This window comes from Argentina anserina, chromosome 6, assembly GCF_933775445.1.
Source record: "Argentina anserina chromosome 6, drPotAnse1.1, whole genome shotgun sequence".
In the NCBI taxonomy this organism is placed as follows: Eukaryota; Viridiplantae; Streptophyta; class Magnoliopsida; order Rosales; family Rosaceae; genus Argentina; species Argentina anserina.
In genome coordinates, this window is record NC_065877.1 from 20984637 (window position 1) to 21005933 (window position 21297).

The 21297-nt window shown below is 37.6% G+C and overlaps 3 protein-coding genes and 1 pseudogene across 3 annotated transcripts; all 4 read right to left on the reverse strand.

Moving 5' to 3' along the window:
- Positions 1–525: 525 nt before the first annotated feature.
- LOC126797038 (uncharacterized) lies at positions 526–1098 on the reverse strand. The gene is made up of 2 exons (XM_050523727.1): positions 996–1098; positions 526–881 (listed from the first exon to the last, which is right to left on the reverse strand). Exons 1-2 carry the CDS (start codon positions 1096–1098, stop codon positions 526–528), a joined length of 459 nt encoding a protein of 152 aa, XP_050379684.1.
- A 2322-nt stretch (positions 1099–3420) lies between these two features.
- On the reverse strand, positions 3421–4302 carry LOC126797039 (uncharacterized; annotated as a pseudogene).
- LOC126798947 (F-box/kelch-repeat protein At3g23880-like) lies at positions 3616–6340 on the reverse strand. Its single transcript, XM_050526044.1, has 3 exons — positions 5229–6340; positions 4401–4500; positions 3616–4255 (listed from the first exon to the last, which is right to left on the reverse strand). Exons 1-2 carry the CDS (start codon positions 6290–6292, stop codon positions 4443–4445), a joined length of 1122 nt encoding a protein of 373 aa, XP_050382001.1. The 5' UTR covers positions 6293–6340; the 3' UTR covers positions 3616–4255; positions 4401–4442.
- Positions 6341–7672: 1332 nt separating this feature from the next.
- On the reverse strand, positions 7673–17910 carry LOC126798945 (probable sugar phosphate/phosphate translocator At1g06470). Its single transcript, XM_050526042.1, has 13 exons — positions 17722–17910; positions 16445–17169; positions 16168–16337; positions 14015–14100; positions 13885–13934; positions 13482–13549; positions 12426–12526; positions 12257–12269; positions 11534–11718; positions 10382–10468; positions 9611–9705; positions 9016–9144; positions 7673–8115 (listed from the first exon to the last, which is right to left on the reverse strand). Exons 2-12 carry the CDS (start codon positions 16963–16965, stop codon positions 9024–9026), a joined length of 1497 nt encoding a protein of 498 aa, XP_050381999.1. The 5' UTR covers positions 16966–17169; positions 17722–17910; the 3' UTR covers positions 7673–8115; positions 9016–9023.
- Between the last annotated feature and the right edge of the window lie 3387 nt (positions 17911–21297).

Below are 21297 nucleotides of genomic sequence, written 5' to 3' on the forward strand. Positions count from 1 at the left end.
GGACATTGTAATTTGGCCTGCGAACGATCTATATAGTCCTTGCTTTTTCCCATTCGCCTCATCATATTCTCTCATGCAAATCTACTTCGATGAGTTCGATCGAATAATAAATCCTCACACATGCATATGCCTAATAATTAACAATAACATTGCACTGCACGTATCATGCTTAGAGAGCGTAGACAGTGCTCCAGATAAAGGAGCTTTATTGATTACATATTTCATGGAGGAGGGTCAGTCCTCTGTAGTGTGGAGGTTATCAGTAGCTTGGCTAGGAACGGTTCACATCCTTTTAGCTGATGTTAAACCCTATATACATTGCTTCATGCTCTCTTGCATGCTTGTCATGGAGCTTACACTCATAATGCACATAATTTTGTTTTAGTCTCTACCATACATGACATGCTTTATGATCGATCCATTGAACGATATCGACCATATTATTTATGTACGCATACATGCAGTTTTTCAGAAGCCTACTACGTACTCTCGGTCTCTGGCTTCGATCACTTACGTACCGCCTCCTCACCAACCACCGCCTCCCCATCCGCCTCCTCGTCCTCCCCATCCGCCACCTCTTCCTCCCCAGCCACCTCCTCTTCCTCCCCAGCCGCCTCCCCAGCCATATCCATCAGGATTGACTACTTCAGCCTCATCACTGCCTCCTCCCCATCCACCACCGCCTCTTCCACCTCCCCAGCCACCTCCGCCTCGTCCACCTCCCCATCCACCTCCGCCTCGTCCACCTCCCCGGCCACCACCTCGTCCTCCCCAGCCGCCTCCCCAGCCATATCTATCAGGGTTGACATTAGCGGTGGATCTTTGTTCTTCCGCATCGCCCGTCACCGGATTCGTGTCCTTTGTTGCCCCATCTACTACCGCTGCATGTATGTATAAAAAAAAAATTATATGCATGAATTTATGATATAAAGTACTCCTCACATGCATTACACAACCTATATGTAAATTTATCGAGTTGTTATTTCATGAATTACCTGTATTGTCCTCTTTGGATTTCTCATCAGCTGTGACAACGGAAGATATGAGAACAAGGGCAAACAGAAGCCCTAGAACACTGAAAGCCTTGAAATTCTTCATGGTTTCTCCGAAACTTCGATACTAAATATTTACAGTATCACGATCGATAACTTGCTCGGTTTCCTCCTGGACTACTTGTATATTTATAGCGGATGGGTTTAAGAAAAGATGAGGACATACCGATCCTGAAATTTATTACGTACCATGTCTTGACAGAGTCGAAAATTAGTTGCACAGTAGTGAGAAGGACATCGCAGTGATCATTGACTTGAGCTTAGATATGCATGCATTTTACAGTTCTTATCACCTGATCCTGTTCAGAGAAACACTTGGACCTCTTTGAGCAGCGACATATGTTTTCAGTAACATTGCATGCAACGTACAGATACTTAGGGGGGCCACCGCCTTGCATGTGAATTTGGACATGCCTCCTCCATAACCATTGTCCGATCCAGCTGCCAACCCTGGCTACATTTTCACTTTTAATCCAAAATCGATAAGGATATAATATAAAACAAAAACACACCCAATTGCAAGATCAAAGCACTGCATGACGCAGCTGATGATGTTAATTAAGTGAGGTGTAACCAATTGGAGGTCTACTTTTAAATTACTCCGCCGTCGATCTCTCTGGAACTTAAGTTGTGTTGGGTATTTATTTAATTGGAACGTACTCGTCATTCTAAAGCACATCCACTTACCAAGATATGACCAGCTACCACTTTGGTGCCTCCTGCGGCATCCCTGGAGGAAACAGGCATGGAATCGAAGGAGCGTTGGGTTGTAATAAGATAAATTGACAAGGTTCTGACTGTCGTTGATCGATCAAGGTTTCAGAGGCTCTTAATTATACTGTATTCAGTTTGAAACTAGGCCTTACAGCCTCATTGTAGGACAGTATAGTACTGCATTGTGTCACAAGGTCCGTTTGCGTTTTACAATGGAGTTGTCAAGCCTCGTTTTAAATTGAATATAGGTGTAGAACCCTCTAGGTAGCTAGCCTTCTTACCTTGAATGCCCAAGGCTTATGATTTATGACTATTGTTGATCAAGGTTTTAGAAACTCTAATCTGATCTCACCCCCAAATTGAGAAAATTCCATGTATTTACCAGGGTCTATTATATTTTTGCGTTACACAATGACCTAAACCCTCCAGTCCTAGAAATCATTGATATAATGTGGTTACTAAGCTCTTGAACACATTAATGAATGATGTAAAATGCAATGCAGGGAGAACATAGCATTGTAATTTCATTAGGAAAAGTTACAAGCCTTGCTCTAAGCTCAGAAAAACGAAACTAACAGTAAGAAATGAAGATGATTGGTGAACTAGTTTATAGCACATCGCATTGTTACTTCATTAAGAAAAGTAAGCAGGTTTCTACCCAAAATATTAAAAGTCACTTATGTGATCACCCTGCTGTGTTAACGCTGCATTCTATTCCTAGTCGACACCACCACTGAGGTTATTTCATCATTTAGGTACTTCATTTGGAAAGCAAAGTTAGAATTCTTCTTCCTCCAAAGAGAGAGTACTTCTAGCTCTCCCCACAACTTGTACCCAGCACACCTCTATCAACAGTATGTTGTGACAGTGAAACGATCAGTACTTCATCCATCTATTGCCGTTACAAGGCCAGAAGTCCCAGGACTACTTCAATATCCACCATTTTGTCCAAAAAATTTATTACCAGTTGCATATTACCTAATACTTCCAGTTTAGCTAGTGATGCATACTTCTCGAGAGAAGGTAAAAGCAACAACACTAGCTACTCTCAAAGAAATTGTAATGGTGTTTCTCAAGCATGGAACAGAATCCTAGAATTGAAAATGGTGTTTCAAACTGAAAAATGCGTTATTTTTTTTAAGAAAGAAAACGAGCTATGGCCAATCATATGTTTGTTTTCTTTTCTCAACCAGGTCATAATGTTCTCATAATGCTTGCATAGCTAAGATGAAACGTTGCTTAAACATGCAGATATTCATTTTCCATCCTTGTAATGTAAATCACCAATCTGTAGACCAAACCTCAATGCTCATAGTAGTCAGCGTCATAGATTTCCATTGTTAATGTGCTCCCGAGAAAATGGCAAAAGAGAAGCTAAACATTTTGATATGGTACAGAATATTTCTGTTCATTGTAGGTACAAAACCAGTGACTTCAATTTCTCTACAGCCAGTCCAGAGAAAGGAAGGTTGGAACGTGACTAATGGCTTCACAATTTGATCGAGATACACAGAGCTTAAGGTATTTGTATGTTTAGTCTTTTGGGTGATAGTACATGAAGTCATTACCATGCCAGAATGAAACATCAGCCAATTAACCTCCATTCTGTAAGTACTTCATCGGTTGATACAAGCCAAATGGCCACTGCCTTTTATGACTACAGATACAAATATGAAAATCTTTCACCCAAGACTTCCCGTTACGTACCGAGAAGTCTTGGGTGAAAGAGTTTCATATTTGTACCTGTAGTCATAAAACAGGTTCTTCTTCATTGTCAGTATACCATTATCGATCTATCATTACCCACACAGTAATATCATCAAGCAAAGAAACTCAACACAGAACAGGTTCTTCTTCATTGTTAGTATGCTTCAAAGCTTCTGGTAGTAGTATAAACTCTCCGGTTATTAAATTGCACGCAACAAGAGGATCTCCGGAGATGGGTTCAGCCAAGCAAAGAAATCCATTAAAGGAATTCACCACCTTGTACAGTTGTACTTGTGCTCATTTGATAAAATTTTGATGCAGCTTTTCCTTGCAGTACCTTGATTTCTGTTACTCACCAGATTGATATCAATTACCTTTTCAGCACTGCGCAGTGGAAGTTTATACCTTCCAAGATACATGTGGACATGACACCGGATACAGTTCAAGAATTTTTGCAGTCGCAGTCCTTCAATAAATATCTTCAAATTCAAGCAAGTAAAGGGTTCTTGACACACGAGTTGGATGCCAGGGCCAGACCAATGGACAGGCCTCTGCTTGTGCAAATGAAGATTAGCGAATTTAAATTCCGAAAGCAGATCATGCCAAGTCTTGCATACACATTTGCAGATGGTAATGCTCTTTGTGTGAAGTCTAAGAAGGATATCTTGAATAATAGACTTCGGAATTCCTGTTGCAAAAGGGTCCATCTGTTGAATTTGCTCATCCTTTTTGCCTGTTTGTGTGGCATTGTTTGGCAACTTTCGTTATCTTTTCATCTAGGTCTGGGATAAACAAAACGGGAAAAGGAAAACCCAAAATGTGTCAGCATGATTTATTCGAATCTTACTGATGTTTCACCTAGTTGCAGTAATGTATAATGAAGAAGCAATATATTAGATAAAGGTTGGTACTAGATTAGGAACGCACCGTCTGCAAAAAAGGTAAAGACCTGAAGGCTATGATATTTGGTTAAGAATTTTGGTGATTATAATCAGCACGCCTGGGTAGGTTCCAGTGTTCCACCACTCTGCCAAAAAAAATGAGAAGCTTGAAGAAAATGTTGGACACATATTTCAGATTATCAGGCATATTATCTTTAGTACGAGAACCACGGCATCTATACTGCAATTGAAAACTTATGTTGGAATTTGATTTAAGCTTGTTTTACTCTGTCAATAACTCTGAAAATCTTACAACATAACTCACTAATCATCAATTCTTACAACATAACTCACTTATTCAAATATTCTCTTACACAATAATGCAACAACAGCTAATGAGAAAGTACAATAGTACTACTTCAAATACAAGTATAGACATCACTATAGAGGGTTGGATAGTTTAAATTTTGTTACATACATGAAAAGAAACAGTATCAAGAAACTTTCTAGTGATTTAACCGATGACAGTACAGAAGTCATATGTATTTTGGCAGAGTGACTTAGAAAATGAAGCCAAATTATGTTAGTATTTCAATTTATTGTGTTACCAAATGCAAATTTCTAGAATGTCCTACAGATGTGTTAAAAAGCTGTTATACATGATATCAACAAGACATTATTACTGTTATAGCAAGTTACTTCAAGAGCATGAACATATCAACATTCATAATTTAACTTTACTTCATTAATACAACAGATTACATAAATTTTATAGTGCTAATCATATCAAGTAGCTGCACCATGATGGTGAATTCAATTACTTGCTTTATCAATCAAAACTAGACTCTCCATGTAATTCTCAATACATGTGTACCCTGGATCTGTGTAAATTCCAAGATGCTCATTAGTGCCTTTCCTCGGATCATGAAGGACTATCTCTCCCTTCTTTTCATTATAAGTTTCTAACAGAAATTCACCATTCTTCATAGACCCCAAGACCTTTGTTACCCGGAAGTTTGGGGTGAGAAAATCAATGGTGAATTGCTTTGTCCACGACTCCACCACACCATACTCTCTCATAACCCATACATTGCAACACTTACGTATACCATCATAGTGTTGCACAGCAAGAGTCTTGCCAGTAACTGACATGATCATGTTTGGCACCACAGAAGTCAAGTCCTTTGGCAATTTCATCTCATGAAAAACCTCTTCACTGACATCAAATCCCAAAACAACATTGCAATAAGCTTCCCCCATCTTAGAATACCCTATGAAATGGATAAAATCATTAACAAATACCTGAGACCACATTGTTTTGGCAATCTCATACTTGGGGGGAGCTGCAGTGCTGCTTTTCCAAGACCCTGAATTGAGTGAGTAGACCGCAACTTCAAGGCCAGCGCTGTTGTGACCTTCGTACAACAGCTGGAGAATCTTGTAATCATCTCTCTTAGCATCAAATCCAAACCCATAACCTGTATGGTATTGAGTGTCTGGAATATGAGGTTTATGTAAGGTCATGGACTTTCGAATGGAGGGGTTCCACAGAATGAAAGTATTGGTCTCGGTCAGGTAATCATCTGAGAGTAGGATTAGTCCATTGCATGAACCCACAATTCGGAAACACTCATTGAAGCTTTTAGATGGAAGTTGTGGTTTGGAGTACTCGTCGAAGGTGTCATTGTTGAAATGTAGAGAATACTGCTCTACATTGGGCTCTCTTGGGCAATGCCTGAGAAGGAGCAAAGGACCATCTCTGGTGATTCTGTTTGAAGTGAGTTTGAGGTGGTCTTTGATGAAGGGACTGTCTTTAATGAGGGAGTTCCAAGATTTGCAGACAGAGGTGAACTTAAGGATGGACTTGATGGGTAGCCTAAGAAGAATTTGGGTTATCATTTCTTCAGGAAGGTCGTCTGGTGAGAATTTCATACTCATCTTTCTATAACTCTAGGCTAGATCTTTTCTCTTTAGGGACTTTCAGACTTATATGATTGAAGACACGAAGTAAGATTGGTTGAAGGCATCAATTTAAGGGCGTATTTGGTAAACACCAACTGTAGACAAATCAAACTTGAGTTACTGATATTCAAAGTCATTGAGTGGTTGACTGGGAACCAAGTGGGAACTGGGAAGCATCCTTTGATCAACTTGATGTTTAGAATAAAGGATTCTAGAAACCAAGCAGGCTTCTTAATCCTTTTCAAGGTATATTCTTGTAAAGCTGGAATTACAAGGTGATAATGAGTAGTTTAATGTCGGATTTTGTGTCATATATGCCTGAACTAGACCACTATTCGTAATTTTATCAAACAATTGTGCTGATTTTATTCGGTTCAACAATTCATAACAAGAAATATTAAGAAAAATAGAAAAAAAAGGAACCATAAGTATTTCATAAAATGACCCACTATGCCAAAAACGAGAGAAACCTCATCTCTCTCTTTCTTTATTTACGCCTCCCCCACACGGTAGAGACATGGCGACGTAAATAAATGAGATCCTATCAACTTGTTCCGACCTAGGATAATAAGCTCATGGGCTTAGTCTTACTTCAGCGTCGAGAAACGAAAGAAGACTTCTACCTCCGAAAAGTTTAACTCAGACGTAGCTCGCTTCTTTTTTGGTGTGAAGCAGTGTCAACTGAACCAGTCTTCTTATCCAAATGCAACCAGTCAATGCCACACCAATATAATAAAGAAGCATTCTTTAGCGTTAAACATCAGTATCAAGGGTGGGTTGTAACTTTGATCATTGGAAGGAACTAAACAAAAACAATGGCAAAGAGGAATCGAGGGAAATTGTACCTGAAAGTGAGAGGAATCCCCAGTAGGTTCCACCAAGAGGCAAGGTTCAACAAATGCGGCTAAGTAAGCATTTATAACTCTGAAGCGTACACCCACTGTTCTTGATTTGAGAACCAATCCGAGTTGATCAAACCCAACTACCCAAGCACTAAAAATCGAGGTACTTACCTGAGACAGCTTCACGGCAATTTGCCTCAACTCCAGAATTCAAAAGTTTAACCTCAGAAAGTGGATTGTGTTCTTGACTTCTTGTAAAGACTTGTCAAAGAGCTTGTCCGGAGAAAGCCAATGTTTACAGTAGCCAAGCATCATTAAAAACTGAGCGGCTTTTTGCATTTATTTTTTCATTTTTAACAGCTCAATATATACAACTACTTTTTTGTGACTCGAAATTACTGCCTTCGAAGAAGAATGTATCTATTTCTAATTCAATTGTATGGCACCCATTGAGAGTTTGCTACTTTTTTTGCTTCGGAGTTCAGGCGCAAAACTCAAACCTGCATACTTATGAAGACTTTCCTTGATGAATGATGATCGCCAAATCGGCAATCTAATATACTTCTCCCAAATAATTCTTATTCGGATACAATGTGCTTGTGACTTGTAATATACATACAAGGGCAATGGACCCAATTCCATCTAGCATGATGGAATACAAAATTCTGGGTAGCTTGCCAGTTGCAGTCTACATCCTCTTCTGAAAGTAATGGAACAAATTGACCGTCACCCAGATGTACACATCCTAACAATGACACTCAGGGTATATACTAAAACCTATCAAGTGGCTTTTCCTTTCTCACTCATTAGCAGTAGCTGCAAGTTCTCAAATCCTAATGATTTGGAGCTCTGTAAATGTATAGCTTGGAACACAATTGCTGAATATCTGAGGCTGGACAGACTAAATGTATCTTGCCACACGCTTCACTGAAAAGTGGACTCAAATATGAACTTTCCCTGCATATTTATAAAAGATGTTAAGTTAGATGAGCAGAAACTATAATCACTCGATCAACAGAAGAATGAAAATAAAAAGGTACTGTGACAGGTCACAAAAGCTCCATTTGCTCATACGACAGCTTCAATTAGAACCCTGTGTAATGGGTTTTCCCTAGATAACTCAAATCCATGACTAAAACTTATACCCCTTCATTGCTGCACCTCTTATTCATAGGTGAAAATTTAAAAGAGAGCTAAATCTACTTTTACCTCCCTGAAACTTTACACTCAAAATTGTTTCTGTACTGAAACTTCTAATTTGATCATGTCCTTCGATCTACTCTCCAATTTGAGATAGACCACTCTTCTTTAATCCATCAATTTCTTCATCTGGCAAGCCCTTTTAAACTAGCTTTTGGCCACATGTGACACAAGAAACACATCATTCACATTGTCATTGAGCCAAGATAACTTGCCACGTCAACAATTCAGAAATAAATTTAATTATTGGTTGACTAATGGTCACAGTCAATCAAACTGGAGAGAATAAGGGCATATGTGATCAAATAAGCGCAAAGTCCAAGGATGTGGAAAAAAAATCTACCTTGAACCTAGCAGACAACTTGATATTCCAATTGGATCAAAATAACACATAATAAAGACAAAGCCTATTGATATGCGGAACTTTTTCACATTGGCATGCATATACCAATAATAGGAAAATTTGCCAAAACTGCATTCAGAACATTACCGGCCCTATACCATTTAGTGATTAATTGACCTACAGTTTAGAAAACAGGCATGGCATGACATACAGTTAACTGTTTAGATTTGGACCTCACCAAACTCCTTACTGTATATGAAGTTAATTAGTGAATGGCATAGGAGTAGCTTCCGTATTCAGATAAATGGACTTACTGAAGCTCTTATCTAGGATCATCTGCCTCATCTGCCTCTTCAAGGATCACATATTTTGCAGCATTATTCACCATGACTGATTCATTAATGTCATCTTCACGTGTCTGACCCTTCTTTAATTTCTCATATCTGTAATAAAAATATCTGGTTAATGAAGAGATCGGAATGATATGGTACAGGAAATAAAGTGATTTATTTCCTTTATACTAGCTTAATGGAAAACTACTTTTCTTATACCTCCTTTCATCCCTTTCTCTCTATCTAAATAAATGAAGAGAACAAAAGCTTCATCACTGGATGATTTCTCTCTCACCCTGCCTAATTCTTACTCCCACTTACATTTAAAGGAAGAGAAAATTATTGGATGGCAAGAACATGGTAAAGCATAGCAAAGATAAAAACCAATGCACCATTAGCCGGATGATGAGTAAATAACAGATTTAAAAAAAGACCAAAATCAAAAACAAACTTAAGAAGATGAATAAGAAGTTTATTTTCTAATTTGAAAAACTTTCGCTGCAATTTGAAACACATGAGACTCTGTTATTAAACTCTCACGAAATTTCATAGAAAATATCTGCAAATTGTTACTTACTTGTACCAGTTGAATAAGCTGACACCAAGCATAATTGTGAAGAGTCCAACTCCTTTTAACGTAGTAAATTCATCATGGAAATAAATGACTGCAACCTGAGTATGCACAATTATAGCATTAGAAATTATATATTTTGACAAATACATGAGACGATCAGTATCTCTTCCTAATACACCATATGCAACAAACAAAGAAATGGGAAACATGATCAAATCTAAATACATAGCCACATAAAGCTCGCAACAAATCAGGCACACTGACAAAAAATTAAGCTGGAATAAACAGCACGACACCAAGATCTGGATAATGCTCTAAACCTAAATGGCAATTAAAATAATTGTTTGACTAAAGCCAGGGTCCATAACTCCCTTAACTGATGAAAATATGTAGATATTGAATAGGAAAAGTACTGGAACCATATGACCACAATGGTCATAAATGGAAGTATTCCTGATATTATCCGGCGCTAGGCAGAGATCACTCTATGTATCTTGCTTGGCTTTTAGTCTTTTACAAATCTATGTCACCAAACAAAATTTATAGCATAAGTAGGCCTGTACGCCTGTACATCCATGGTAGATGCTACTTCAAGATCAATTTCTAATCTCATAAAAAAGCCGTTCTAGCATTCACAAACCAACAGAAAATAGTTAAGTTTACAGCATTTGTATATATATTCATATGAAACCGGCACCTTGTTACATAATTCTAAAATCTATCTGAAATATGTAGATATTGATCAAGTTTGATAGTATAAAGAGCACAGCATACCAATATAGTTAGAGCCTCCTTGACAACACCTGCTATTGTGACAGTGACAGCACTGGTCACTGACACAAGAATGAATTCTGTTAATACCTGCAGCAAACAGACAGCTATGTCAGTCATCTTGCAAAGCTGTATAAGAAAATATAAGTCGAGAAACAAAGCCAGGAAGCTTATATAGTTATATGTACAAACTTTTTTTGGTTGTAACTCAATACTAAAGATGAGTCGAGAAACAAAGCCATAAAGCTTATAGTTATACTAAACTTTTCTTTCTCACTATATTATCCTACCCACCCGAACAGGAACTAAATCAGTGCATACTGTTTTGCTTATCCAGAATTCGCCTGCCAAGCCAATTTCTGAAATATCATAGTCCTTTGTTGGCATCCGAATCAAGAGCAACACCTACCCCTAAAAAAATGAACGTCGTAGAGAAGACATGTTGACAAGCAGAACACACCATGAAAGAACAAAGATGATTTCGGGGTGGGAAACTATTATATTAAACTAGCCTCAACCGATGACATCTACAATACTCGAGTAAATTAAGAGAGAACAGATAAATTTTAGAAAATGAAATTTTGTAATGTTATGATTTGGGTTTACCAATTTCAATATTTTATTCAGTGAGAAAAGTTTTTTTTTTCCCCTCTCAAGTCAAAGTCATATTTAATCTCACATCTTTCAAAATGATTGCTATGAAAATCCAAAAATTATTCTGATAAAGTAGTGCCACTGATACTGACCAAATACAATGCAGTGGCATAGCAAAGATTTCATAGTAATGTTGGCACCTAAGAAAATAATTAATAATGGCACTCACAAAACACTGACATTATTGTAAAATTTCAGATTCACATATTTGAAAATTGAAAACAGCCGCGTATACAAAGAATTAGCTAAGTATGAAGAGCCAAAAAATGAAAGGAATCATAACATATTAAATCGAGAGTGCCAGTTTGTGACTACAGAAAGTAAAAGAATTTAAGTACTGAAATTTAGTATATTTTACTATTCAAAGCTCAAGACAGCTCAATAGTCCTCATCTTAGTCTTTACTTGTCTTTGGCCCAAAAAACAAATTACAATTATATTAAAATTTTAGAATTAAGAGAAATAATGCAAATGGGACAAGAAGTTGGACACATATACCTACCATAAAAAAGGCAAGGGTTCCACCAAAAAGCATCAGCAAACAACTTCGACTGATATGCTCCGGATTGTTGAAGTAATTATTTCTTCGAAGTTCATCCCATGGATCAAAAATAAAAGAGAGCAGGGCAGTCACCACTGCCATAACCGGAGTGACATAGCTCATCAAAGTCAGTGGATTTTTCAAACCTAGATCAATTAAACATAACTATTGTGAGAGGTAGGAAAACAGTTATGACCATGAGGTCAAATCAACATCCTAAGAACATGTATTATACAAACTTTAGAAGACACCAAAGTTGACATTGTTGTTGTCATGATTAACCAGGTGAAAATCCCTGTAACTATAACATGTTTCAGGTACAACCCCGGTTGACGGAAACAAGTTTATTAAATCCCGAATAATCATGCCAGGCAAACAAAACAAATAAAATATATCAACTAATTCCAAGCACGTTTCAGCATCAGATCCCAGAACACGTATGTGAACCCACTAATAGTTTACAAAAGATTGATGACCGTAATAAAATAAAAATCTTGCAAAAGTTTCAGGATAAAATCATAGCACTATGATCAAAATCAACATATAATTTGAATAACATGAAATTATTACATCATGCACACAAGTGACACAACTAATCATCCTATACATTTTCCAGGAACCCTAGAGAATACAAATATGTGATTCACCACTGAATTCTAGCTAAAATGAGCATATAGCGCTTACCATATGATTCTTTCTTTATGTTGGAATCAATGTGGGTGAGCAGAAGGCACCGACAAAATAGCCATCAAAGATGTAAGCAGATGTAGTTGTCATTTATTAATACATCAGTAAAATAGTAGAAAAATATCATATAAGTTGGCTGAAAAAGGGAAAGCAGAAAAATGCATACCTGAAGAAGTATCTGAGTCATACACCAACGGAAACCGGACATAACAGCAGCAAGCATGACAAAAATGAATCCCCAGAAATCAAATTCAGTCTCCTTCGCAACTGCACATAATTCAAAATGGAAATAAACAATGAACACAGGAAATTTTGATTGTTTAATTTTCAGAAATATTTTTTTTAAAGGACAAGAAACATTTAAGTTTAGATCATTTAGAAATGGAACCTCAAAAGGTCCATAAAAAAATTATGCATATTGAATCGTACATGTCCTTAATAAGTTATGCATAAGTCAAGTTATACAACTTTTTACCATAAAAAAAGTTTTAGTCCCTTGTGTCTTTGGTCATAAAGTCCCTATATAAGTCACCATATGTTGTAATGTTTCAATCATCTCAATATAGTAATAAGATCAAGATGAATCCTCTTATATTTTACAAGCTATGATCTTAAGCCCACCCTGATATATGGATCTTCTTAGAGCCATTTACAGTCTAACAACAGCAACAAAACTGAATGGCCAATATTGTAAACTTGGAATCAGGAATGAAAATCTAGATTTTAAGACATATTTGCCAAAGAAACAGCAAGAATAAACTGATAATTTATGAAGAACAGATGCGGCACTTCTAGTTTAACTTTCTTCATAGCAGACATAATATTCAAAATCTTATTGAAATAATTGGTGGCAGAGAATGGAATTGAGGTAAAAGTAGAAAGAGTAGCTTATATAAGGAAAGAGTGGTATACACTCTACAAAAATAATGGGTAATGGGCACATTGATTTTGGCATTTAAAGGGGTGGTCAATGCAAGATAACTCACATAACCCAAGCAAATGTGGCATTTATATTATTATATAATACAGAAGCCACATTTTTTTTGGGTTATGTGAGTTCTTTTGCATTAGCCACCCCTTTAAAGGCCACAAAATCAATGTACCTATTGCCCATTATGTTTGTACTGACAACTGATATGGAAGAAATTTTAAAAAGGAAAAAAAACATTTGGAGCAGCAGAAAGAAAATATGCTCAAATTTAATGGAAATAAAGCCAAGTACCTGTTAATAGTATTCCAATGGATATAACCAAAATGATTCCCGAAAGTTTATAGCTTGGGGACTCCAACCTTCCAACCAAATCATTTGCATTCAACGGCAGAAGAGAGGTCAAATTCAAAGAGAATGTAGATGACATCAGTCAAAGCATATAGATTAAGGGTACAGGGTGACACAGATACTAACATGCATGAACAAGGCCCAGACAATGATAAGATAAAATGAAAAAAAAGATGAGAAAGAGAGAGAGAGAGACAGAGAACACATGCATAAGATACATATATATAACCAGAAACAAATAGAGTTACTAAAGAAAGTAGATTGAACAGAAAATGTTGGTTAGCTTGGAAATATGTAAGCTATAAGTAGAGAAATTGGTTAAAAAACTCAAGGCAAGAAGTTCCACCTAAAAGCAAAAGCAAATAGAAGGAGAAATATAGGAGCAGCGGATTTACACTGCAAAATAGAAGAAAATAAATAAGTGATTGATGAAGTAAAACATTATAGTGTGAACAACACAGAGAAAGAAAACAAACCATTGTGGAAAATGTGACAGATATAAATACAAGGGACGCATTGCTCAAATTAACATCCATTGCTGTTCCAAGAGCCGTTGGTACAACTGTGAAAGGCAAAGTCCCTCTGTAGCATTAGTTGATAGAAAAGTTAATTTAAAAACAAGAGGTATACAACCACTAGCTTATTAAAAATGGACAGACACTTTTTAGAGTATATCAACATCTACTCAGTAAAGAATTTGTAAGGAAATTACCACACTATGGATACTTATTTGAATATAAAATTCAGAAAACTATATATCCTTTCACAAAATTGACATTCGTGGATAATAATCTACCAACTGAGAACTAAATCAAATTGGTACTTATACAATGTAGACGATGCAACCCTCTTTAGCATATGATTGAATGCTTCCCACATACCAAAAGGAAATCAAAGGAAAAAAAAATCAAGTTTGACATTTCCAGCAGTTAATTAACTATAAAATAATAAAGAATTTGAAGTACAATTTCCCTATTCACGTAACTAGTAACTTGATAGATGCTGGTCCATTCCAACCACTTAAGCCTGTCCATATTGATCATATAAGCATGAACACCGCTGCCATGATCTGAGCAGACTGCATCTTATTTCAGTATTCTCAAATTTAATGGCACACACCACGTACACAACAACGGAACCCTGGAAAGAAGATTGAAGACATATTGGATGCAATGGCAACAGTAATACTAGGAATGGTTGGTTATATCCAGTGGAAGGCTTTGGTGGAGGAAAACAAGGAACAATTTGTGCAGTTGATTGTCATTTGGGTCATTTGGATGGGAAAGGACACAAGCAAATCCGTCAGATTGTAGCAAAACAGGGGTAGAGATATTATGAGATATGCTCACTGTTAGTCCTGTTTCAGTGCATCTGCTTCATTTCATTTTAAGTTCACGAGTCTTTCCTTCTTTTTTTTGTTAAACTGGAAGGAATCTGTTAGTTGAAGTATGTTACAAAAATTCAGTTCTTGACTTCTTGTACTGGTTGATGTGGTTTTCCCACAGTTGAATATCTGAGAGCATTATATGATCATATCTTATTTGAAAGAAGATTACCTACTATTCATATCCCTAGACATCAAATAATTATCCAAAAGAACTTCACAAATGAGAGCACCTTCCGTAGCAGGACTAAAATGGCTTATGAAAGATTCCAGCCTCTTGAGAGTCATAAGACATAGACTCAACTTTGATAATGGAACCAGAGAGACCCAACTAAATAGCATATTAGTGACACGTACAAAGCTCCACATAACAACTGAACCTAGACTCGCGGGAGAAAAACGGAATGGGAAAAATAATGAGGAAAAGCAACAGCTTTCGAAACAAAAACTGAACTTTATTTTCTTTTTCCATTTCAGCTAATTTAGAATAGCAGGTGCATCCGACACTCACAAAGAATTATTTTTTAAGCTTATTGTTAATAAACAGGTATCTTTTGGTCCTGGTCCATACTCTTTTTTTCCTATTAATTTCCAAAAACTATGCATACTGGCCTATTCGTATCCAGGTTGATGTTTTATGGGTAAGAGCAAATGCAATATCTACATGCTCCATTCCTGACTTTGACCCAGACGATCTCCTTTCAAAATCAGTCAAATATATGCTTATTAGCTTGAGGGTCCATGTCATTTACTTTAACTTAGCTGTGTTTCCAACTCCCTTATATTCACTTTTCATGCTCCTTTGGATATAAATTTAGCATTGTTAACAAAACAAAACAGAAATAGATGGCAGAGTATTAGATTTTTAACGAATTAATCATCCTTAAAGAAAGTACTTCTCTTTAAGAAACAGAGGTATGAACTCCAACTTCTCAATCATTTCTCCTGATACAATTATATAAACTAAAATAGATATAAATATTACCCGTAGAAAATTTCATCCACTGATTTTAGGAAAAAAAAACACACCATAATTTATTTATTTTAAATGTATCATTTGCTCAATTTAAAATGAACTTTTCTATCATACCAAATATAATAAAAATGGAAATCCAACACCTGTTATACTAGAGCTGGAGGATGCTGGCATTAGCTAAGTTTGAAAAATGTAACTTAAAAAAAATTCACTTCAGATATACAAGATTACATAACAAAGGAAAAGGAAACTGAGTTTACATTATTTACCTTTAGCAAAATAATCTCTCCATGACATAGTAACACTGGTTTTGAATCTATGAGACCAGTACCACGTGATTCCGTTCGACAAAATAGCTTGCATTGTAAAATGAACAGTATTCATCAATAAGGGAGCCGGGAACTTTCCCAAATTGTCTCCTAACAGACTTTTGTTATACCTAAGAAAATAAAGGCAGCAAAGGTTAATAATTTTCTATCATTAAATCATTTTTAAATCAAAGAAATCGATACTACTGATGATGGATGATGTAGAATGGGAGCTTACAAGGTCAAAAATAGGCTGCAAATGTACCATACTAGTACGAAGAACAATGTTTTTATTACACTTGCAGCAGAAATCGGAAACTTTGAATTAGCGGATAATGTCTTGTGGTCATCCACTGAAATAGAGTGATCTATGTCCTGTAGCTCCCTTGCAGACGCCTTCTCAACGTCAAAAGGCAAAAGCTTTTCGTGATCATTTCCATCTAGCTGGATGGAAGAACTAACTAAGGTATCACCACTGTTCAAGCGCTTACTCCCCCTTGGAGATATATTGCTGCGGTCCCTGTCCATGTCTGAACCCTTGTTCTCTAGCTCTCCCTGTTCGGGCAGAGGCAATTCAAAGTCAGGATCTTCTTCTACCTTGGCATTCGTATTTTCTATATCAACTTGCACTCTTCCATTTTCATCAAACCAGCGAGAAAATGAGGGATCCCTGTGAATACCGGATTCTTCGCTTCCACTCTGAGTGGATTTGGCTCCTGAATTCTCAACCTTTTCTGTGTCCACACCACTCTCCACCATCTCCTATCCAAATCTAAATTAATTCATTGATACCCTCCAAATTGTTCCCAGTGGGCTAAGATTATGACTGGTTTCCGCAAAATCAGACAACAGCATCTGTTAACTTACGAGCATCATGAATCTAGCACGAATACGATATTCCAAGTCTTGTCCAGATGTCAAAAGTACTCAAAACACCAGTAGAAAGATTTAGCCACGCAACCCCTGAACATCTAAGCTTGGATTAATCTGGGAAGACTCCAACAGTTCCCACACACATATTCAAAATACCTATTAAACAAAGCTAAAGCCTAAAACTTCCAAAGTATTGGCTAAACTGAATCCAACATGACTCAACTTGATGAAGATTAAGCTTGGAAACCAAAAGTTAAAACTAGAGTCTACATGTAAACGATCACTGAGCTGAAATCTTCTAAGACTTTCCCAGAATTATCTCAAGTAAAAACTTTGTATGAGACAACTTCAGAGGAACCAAATGAAACAAATGGCACAGCATTACAGCTGGAACACAAACATACAAACCAACGTTGTTACAGTTTCCTCTAAAACATCCAGATCAAACAAAATCCAAACCAATAACTGCTGAGAACACACACATTAAGACAGGTACACAAATGCCAAGTAGCTGAGATTACAAGAAGAACCCAGAAACTTTCCACCCTCAAAAATACGTGCCGCATATATATAAATACAGAGTTTTGAGATAAAATGGGAGTGATAGAAATTGAAAAGGGGAGAAGAAGGAATAGAACTGACCTGAGATTATGTAAGAGGAGATTGAGATAGAATGGGCGCGGGAAAGATTGGGAGAGAGAGATCTATGAGCTGAGGAAAGAAAGGGGGGAGATAGGGAAAGAGATCCAATCTGGGATTTGTTTTGGAGATTTTTATATGTACTTGGTCGTTTGGTGCGAAGTCAGAGCCCAGAAACAGGACAGGGGGCTTTTATTGCTTAATCTTTGGTTTCTTTCTTCTTCTCTTTTAGGTGGCATTGTTCAGATGTTATGTATTAAGTCAAAACTTAATATTAAATAATAGTTGGAGAAAAATATATTCGTTACCCATCAACTCAAACCCCAAAAAGTAGCGATTTAGGTAGAAATTTTTAGACTAAAACTAACTACACGAGACAAAAAATCGATTGCTAATCGTTAATAAAAATGTTTTAGTTTTATTTTCTCACCTTGAAATGGGGTAAAAATGTCAATAAAAATTATACCGGATCTAGTTAGAAGTTTGCTAGATACATTTAAAAACGCCCATTGATTTCTATTCATGCACAGTATAGATTTTTGTTTCCTTTGTTTACATGTTGATCCTATATGATGATTTTTTTTTGTGATGATACTTCTCGTATCAAAATCTATTAATAAACAACATGATACACATACGTTAATAAAATTTGAACTCATGATTTCAATGATGTCAATTAGTCTGAATAACTAAGCAACGGATCAATAACATAATATTCACTATGTAACCTGTATGTCAACTTTATATAGTATTTTCATGAATTGAGGAGGATTGATTTGTCAAAGCATTTTGCCTTAGCAGTTCTATGTCTTATTTCCATTTTCCAAGATCACATATTTTCCTTCCACCAACCTTGAAGTTTGAGGCTCACCATGATAGAATATGAATAACGATTGATATTCCTAATGTTTAACATAACCTAATAGGTTGTGTCAAGTAATAAAGTTTAAAAGAATCTGTCTTATTACTACAACGTCGTCATCTCTCTCTCTCTCTCTCTCTCTCTCTCTCTCTCTCTCTCTCTTTCTCTCTCTCTCTCTCTCTCTCTCTCTCTCTCTCTCTCTCTCTCTCTCTCTCTCTCTCTCTCTCTCTCTCTCTCTCTCCAAAACCTAGCTAAGGTCTCTCTCTAAGGTTAGGGTTCCAAACCGAGATGAGATTTGTGCGAGCACCTGCATCATATTGAGACATGGCTGATATTGATGCTATATATGGCAGTGTGTTTGGTGTCAGCTTTGGAGTTTGTTACGGGAGTTAAAATCAGGAGACCTAACTTCTCGTAGCATGTTTTTCGATGTGTCAGCTTAGTGGGACATGCATGCCACAAATGTCAAGTCAAACCGAGACGAGATTTTTTGCGAGCACCTACATCATATTGAGACATGGCTGATACTGATGCTATATATGGTAATGTGTTTGGTGTCAGCTTTGGAGTTTGTTACGGGAGCTAAATTCAGGGGACCTAACTTCTCGTAGCCTGTATTCCGATGTGTCACCCCAATGGGACCTGCACACAAAAGATGTCAAGTCAAAAGGCCAGCGGTGCACTGGCCTTTAACCCTCCGAAGCTCAAATTAGTATCTGGAACATAATTCAAGTTCAGGAGTTAAGGACTTAGGAATACGTTACCCTTTTTAGGTGGTTTGTTTGGGCCTTTTATAGGTGCATTGGGGGATGGACTAGGCCCTTTCTTCGATGTGGGAATGTAAAACAACACATGGCGTACTTGTTGTTCAAGCGAGCCACCTTGGGTGGCATTAATGGCGGTCTGAGCCAGCGGTGAGGCTGCCGGGTCAGCCAGCCGGCCACCTAGCATTACTGGGTTACCTGTCGTCGGTCCGACGACCGGAGTAGGAGGAGATTTACGTGGGAAGAACCCCGCTCATAGGGAGGTGTTAACAAGTCCCCAAGTCCCCGGTCGAGGAGATTCCTTGGGTGGGTAGTTTCATATCATTATTTCTGGCGTAAAAATCCGAGTTCAAATTGCTCGAGACCCGGGCCAGTAAGAATGTGACCAAGGAGCTCGATGTCAGGCACACGGGTTAACTAACACTCGAGGGCATCCATTTCCGGAGAGTGACCTAGGATCTCGGGACTGGGCACGAGGGTTATCTGTTTTCCGGAGCATCCATGGATTTGGAGTGTGACTTAGGATCTCGGGGCTAGGCACGAGGGTTAATAACCTCCAGAGCATCCATAGATCTATAAAGTGTTCGAGGATCTATGTATTAGACACTTCGGTTAACTAAATGCTCGAGCATCCATAGCCTGAAGTGTAATATCCTGAAAATTTATAATTACTTTCTAAGTACATATCGGGGATTATTAATTAGGTGTGTGCTTCGATTTTATAGTGCGAGGGTGAAAATGAAATTGATCGAGCAAGTAATCACTCGAGAACGTTATCGTGAGGGGTCGAGTGTTGACTTTTTAGTCGTTGGGAATCTCAAAATACTTCCTTCATGAAAGTCGTAGAGCTCGTCGATACGAGTTCGTAGACACGCAACACGCGACATGCATCATTTGGAGGTCGTATGTAAACGTTGTAATCATTAGAAGCTTTGGGTTCCGAAAAAAATGTGAATATAAATAGAAACTTTCTTTTTAAGTTTTCATTATTTGCACAACTCATCTTTTCTCCCTTCTCTCTCTCTCTCCACGCGCACCTCTATCAGAAACAAAATTTCTCTTCTGACCCGACTGAACCCGGCTGACCTGACCTGCCACTCCAATGCTGCCCGACCTCGCCGCCAGCCCCAATCCTCTCACCACTCCTTTCCGCGCCTCCTTGTTGTGGTGGCTTGTCCCAGTTTACATCGTGTAGCGCAAATCGAAGGTTGAAAGACGACTCGGTTCTGAGCCAACTTCAATTTCAAGTCTTCCGGCGGTAATCGGACGTTCAACCACTTCATTCATGATGTTTCCTCATGTCTAGAGCCAATTAAGCAAGCCTTGATGTCTATTTCGAAGGATTGAAGTGGATGTGATGAAATTCAATTTTCGCAGCAGTGGAAGAGGGCATTTCAGATTTTTTTTTTTGCAACGGGTCCGAACCAAAAAGATGCCCCTACTCCTAGTCTTGATTATGTTGTGCTGCAACTCAGTTTGGAATGTGGAGTGTCCAATTTTGAAGTTCATGTGGTGACGAAAATTCAGGTAGTCTTCCCGTCGATTTTAGGACTTCCTCAAGTATGAAAGCGTATTTCCATGCTTTGATGTCTGTGAGTGTGGTGTTGGATTGTGGAGAGGTCAGGAAGTTTAGGGAAGAGCTTTAGGCAGCCTACTATGGTGGCTTGCAACAGTGCAACCAACTAATTACAGAGCTTTTGATGGCTCTAGTGTCCCATGCTCGTCGATACGAGCGTTTTAGTATTAATTTGGTTGTTTTGGTACCATATGAAGATGTGAGGATTCCGAATGATTTGATATTTCATTCTTGGTAAGTGACATTTTAGAGCATTGTTTTGGTAGAGGTATTGGATTATTGAGTATTCCATGACCTTGGGAGGTCTGGGTGAAAGAGTTGTCTCGTAAGACAAGTCTTCGGGTTATATTTGTGTGTTGGGTTTGAGTCAAAGTCTT

What these genes read in the sequence shown, in the direction of transcription:
- LOC126797038 (XM_050523727.1), bottom strand. Translation starts at nt 1,098, where the DNA reads ATGAAGAATTTCAAGGCTTTCAGTGTTCTAGGGCTTCTGTTTGCCCTT. An exon ending in ATCCAAAGAGGACAATACAG is followed by an intron (nt 882 to 995) that starts GTAATTCATGAA and finishes ACATACATGCAG; the next exon opens with CGGTAGTAGATGGGGCAACA.
- LOC126798947 (XM_050526044.1), bottom strand. Translation starts at nt 6,292, where the DNA reads ATGAGTATGAAATTCTCACCAGACGACCTTCCTGAAGAAATGATAACC. An exon ending in GGAATTTACACAGATCCAGG is followed by an intron (nt 4,501 to 5,228) that starts GTACACATGTAT and finishes TTTTTTTGGCAG; the next exon opens with AGTGGTGGAACACTGGAACC.
- LOC126798945 (XM_050526042.1), bottom strand. Translation starts at nt 16,965, where the DNA reads ATGGTGGAGAGTGGTGTGGACACAGAAAAGGTTGAGAATTCAGGAGCC. An exon ending in GAGAGATTATTTTGCTAAAG is followed by an intron (nt 14,101 to 16,167) that starts GTAAATAATGTA and finishes TGCCTTTCACAG; the next exon opens with TTGTACCAACGGCTCTTGGA. An exon ending in CATTGGAATACTATTAACAG is followed by an intron (nt 12,527 to 13,481) that starts GTACTTGGCTTT and finishes AATTATGTGCAG; the next exon opens with TTGCGAAGGAGACTGAATTT.